This window comes from Euprymna scolopes, chromosome 8 (assembly GCF_053919585.1).
Source record: "Euprymna scolopes isolate OS-2025 chromosome 8, ASM5391958v1, whole genome shotgun sequence".
NCBI classification, from domain to species: domain Eukaryota; kingdom Metazoa; phylum Mollusca; class Cephalopoda; order Sepiida; family Sepiolidae; genus Euprymna; species Euprymna scolopes.
This window is the reverse complement of record NC_136489.1, coordinates 111,813,977-111,818,388: the sequence shown is the minus strand read 5'-3', so window position 1 is coordinate 111,818,388 and position 4,412 is coordinate 111,813,977. Positions and strand designations below refer to the sequence as shown.

The window sequence follows — 4,412 nt, the reverse complement described above, 5'->3', positions numbered from 1 at the left end:
CTTTGTAGGAAAACACACACACACACACACACACTTTTATATAATAGCATAGATATATAGAGAGATAGAGATTTATTCAACATCTTATCTTACTCCGCTGGATCTCTCAGATAGGAAACGCCTTTTAATAAGGATCAAAATATGCTGTTAAAGAGAACATCTTTGTATTCACCTTGAATAATCTGAGTTGTTTCGCAGCAGAATATATACACACCGAGCCTTTTAGAGATCACGTAGAACCCCACGAATCTACGAAAGTCGGTTCTAAGACCTCAGCCATTCGAGCATGGTAATTTGAGTGCCATTTTAGAAGTTTATTGTTGAGTATCCAATAATTGTATAAATACGCCGATAACATACACTATATAACTCGTTGGCTACCTAAAAATGTGATGAGTTCTCCTGAGATAAATTCCCAATCTCGAAGTTGGACGTTATTTTTATTATGCACGGAGATGAGTATAGTTGGAGACCTTAAGAGAGAATTATTTGCAATTTTATCAATTAATCATCTTTGAATTTTTATAGAGAAGATCATATATCAAGGAACTGCCATATCATTTTCTGTGTCTTCCTTAAGTTTTACCTATATAAGGAATTTTTGGACATATGAAATATCTGTTGGTCTCTGTTTATCAAGTTTGTTGACCTTGTGTATAGACAGGTAGCCTCATATCATTTCTGTTGTGATTTTATATGATGTGTTCCAGGTCAGCATAAACACACAAAATAGTATCTGCGAAACTCGCTCCCCCTCCGGGGGCGGGGGCTGTGCACTAAAGTTCAAGTAAAGACCATATGTGGGGGCAATCCCACATATAAGACCATTGCTCTTGTAGCAATAAGTTATTGGTCAATGTTGGGGAGCTGGTCCCCATTTCCCCAATCTCTCCACATTAAAAAACGGCATTGTGCCTCATTTGCTCAGTGGGGAAGCAAATAAATCCAGCAAAATATTATTTGCCGTATGAAGCGTTTTCCTTTAATGATCACCTTCACTGACGGATTTCTCTTTATCTTCTCTGTTGCTGTCGTAGTGGCTTGAAGGAGTAAGGTAAAGATGAGGGGGTCATGTCAGTTTTCATGAAGGGGATGTGTTTTGAAGTGCTTCCTGGCGCAACAAACTGGTAAATCTTTGGAGACTGACTTAAATTTCTGGACTGTGATACTTTTTGCATGGAGCTACTTCTTTCGTTTCTACTAATGCAATATATCATTTTCCCGGGCGCATTTTTTTTGTCTTTATTTAAATCTCCTCTTTCGATACATTTTTGCGGACGAGGCAGGACATTTTCTCGGTGTTTGCTTTTTGTACATCTATTGATGTAGTCGTTCTTAGAGTCTAGGTGGATTTATAAGCGACGTAATTGGCTCCCCATCGCTAAACTAACGAATTATCTAACTTTCAGCCAAAAAAGATCCCTCATCTTTATTTATCTTTGTTCAACATTACACTATCCTCTCAGTCTAACAAGAATGTCTGTCTAAATTGTTTTTTAAATAAGTTTTCATTTATTTTTTAAATTTAGTTTTTTTTTTCATATCTTAACAAATCTTCTGATCAACATTTCTCAACCCCCCCCAGTACTAATAAATAAATAATTAAAAGAAAAACAAACATGCTAACCTTTCTTCTCAATTCATTTTCGCTCAGTTCGCACGAATGGGTTTGTTTTCAGATAATTCTATCCAAAAATTTTATGTTACATTAATTCCTATTTCACTCGTGTCAATTATTTAGGGCGAAATAGGGTTTCAACATTACTCATAAATAACTTATATTTTTAAAACCTAAATCATATCTTAGCAAAATTTAAAAAAACAAAACAAGTGAAGCATGCATGGTCCCCCGTGAGTCCACAGTGAACAAGACAGAAAAAAAGACTAAGTTCATCATTGCCCCCCCCCCCACATTTAGCCCCCAAAGTTCCCAGGGGACGTCAAATCCTGGTAAAAATGAACAAACGGTGCAATTTGCGACCTTAACATATGTAAATTTAAGTTTGGCACCATGCAAAAAGAGAAATGACTAAGTTTGCCCCCTTAGCTCCAAAATCCCCAAGGTCTTAACATATAAAATTGAGTTCAGCACTATGCAAAAGACATACACAGAAAATTTTGGACAAAATGGTAAAATAATCCAAAGAATGGAGTGTTTTTATTAGCCCTAAAAGAGTCCCTGAGGCACAGCCAAGAGTTATCATGAAGTATAGACAAACAAAATTATATAGAAATCAGTTAGTTACAACTTTTCAGAAAGTTTTATAAAAATCCAAGGCATCATTTTTTTTAATAAACACAAAACTGTTAGTCATTTTAACTCGAAAATCACCCGTAGAGAGGGAGACAACCGGAGTTTCCCAGAAAATCTGTTCGGTTACTTTGTTACTCATATCATGTTTAATGCTTGTGCAAAATATCCAAAAATTCGAAGGTGTAGTTATTGAGAAAAGTGCGGACAGACGAACGGAAGAACGGACAAGGGTGAATTTACAGGCCCCACCCTCCTTTTGTCGGGGGACCAAAAAACTTAAGCTTTTAATGATTTTATTTTCTGATGTAAAGTTTTAAATTACGAATACGCATGAAACGCCGAAATAAAAACCATGGGAGAAAATATAGTCGCCATCTAAACAAGTCGAGGAAGAAGCTAATAAGAACTATAACTCAAGTTTAATAACGTGATTTTAACAAGGCAAGTGAGAGACATATATTAACATTAAAGCTGTTTATGCTTATCTGATTCGATGTCGAATATTTTTTACGTCATAATATATTCCTCCTAGGTATTACCTCTAATTTGGCTGAGTAAGCAGTATGGAATGTTTAAAGAATTCCCTTCTGCTTTTGTATTTGGAGTAATGTACGATCTCGGCCTGTGTTACAATATCATTTATTTAATTCCGTAATAAACGAGATTTCTCAGAAATGTCTGGATAAAGTAAGTTTGCTTACTCAAGATCTCAATTTCTGACACACTCTTGGTATTGCTCTAAAAACCAAAGCATAAATAAGGAAGAAGGTTGCCACAACTTATCCGTAGAAGAACAACAACAATATATATATATATATATATATATATATATATATATATATATATATATATATTAATATATCCACTCCACCGAAATTAGAGAAATGCTTCTCAGCAACACAAGCAAAATACACAACGAAAACAACGTCAAGAAGTTTTAAATATTTGAAGCTATATACGTTAAAACGCAAAAAACTGTCCTTAATGTACCTATTTACTATGCCTCCCCACGGGACAGTTAGACACAAGAGTCGTTTTTTAACGTGGAGAAAAGGTACAAAAAATAAAAAAATTGTCTCAGTCGTGAAGGACTGATCCTCCACCGAAATAGAACGAAATGGAAGTGCAGCATCTGAAGAACAGATACTACACTTTGATCTTGACCAAAACCTGTCCTTAATGTAATCACATTCCAATCCAGCGAAAACGTTCTAAAATGCCTGTCGTAACCTTCCCGCCCTCTATCTGATTCAGTCCTGACTACAAAATGGGCACTGCTCTCTCCCACACTGGCCACGTACAGCTCGCACGTATTTCCCACTGCTACTATTTATAAGTGGAGATACCATCATCTACTCTAGACAAGAAGAAGGCCAGCCAAACATGTACGGTGTAGCGATGATGATGATTCTCGAGGCAACGCTGGCACTGTTGTCCTGGGAACTTTTGTCTTCAAGAATTCTCATGGCAAGATTTAACTCCAAAGGCAGGAAAGCCCCTATAATACAGTGTTACGCCCCTACCAACGCAGTGGACATTGAAGACAAAGATGAGTTTAATGAGCAGATGAATATCTTGATGGGAGATTTGAACGCCAAGGTTAGCATAGACAGCACGGAAAATGACCTTAACATGGGCAGACATGGCACTGGAGAACGGAACGAGAACAGGGGGATGTTCACCGAATTCTGCACTTTCAACGACCTGGTTATTGGGGAACACTTTTTCCACATAAGACTATCCACAAGACCACATGGATGTCCTCCGATTGAAAAAAACCATAGAACCAAATTAATCATATCACAATCAGGCGAAAGTGGAGGCGGAACCTGCACGATGTCAGGGTTAAGCGAGGTACAGACGCGGCATCAGACCACCACCTGGTTGTAGCAGTAGTGAGAACAAAGCTGAGAGCCCACAAAGACCAGGAAGATCAGCACACACGTTCAATGTCCACAACTTGGAAGAAAAGGCAAATTCAGGTCAGAACTACGAAACAAGTTAAGTGTGCTTGAGCATCTACAGGGAGAGAAAATTGAAAGGCAGTGGAGTAGTCTTCCAGAGACCTAGAAACAACATGCAAAACACTTCTGGGCAAGATGCACAAAGAGTGGCTGGCACCGGACACCTGGGCACTAATCACGGAGAAAAAGAACTT

General features: G+C 37.7%; 1 protein-coding gene across 1 annotated transcript; it reads left to right on the top strand.

The window, feature by feature from the left end:
- The first annotated feature begins 3,637 nt into the window (after positions 1 to 3,637).
- Positions 3,638 to 4,144, top strand: LOC145283932 (protein CFDP2-like). The gene has a single exon (XM_080133031.1). It carries the CDS (start codon positions 3,638 to 3,640, stop codon positions 4,142 to 4,144), a length of 507 nt encoding a protein of 168 aa, XP_079989157.1.
- The last annotated feature ends 268 nt before the right edge of the window (positions 4,145 to 4,412 follow it).

Coding starts and splice junctions, on each gene's coding strand:
- LOC145283932 (XM_080133031.1), top strand. CDS start 3,638: ATGTACGGTGTAGCGATGATGATGATTCTCGAGGCAACGCTGGCACTG.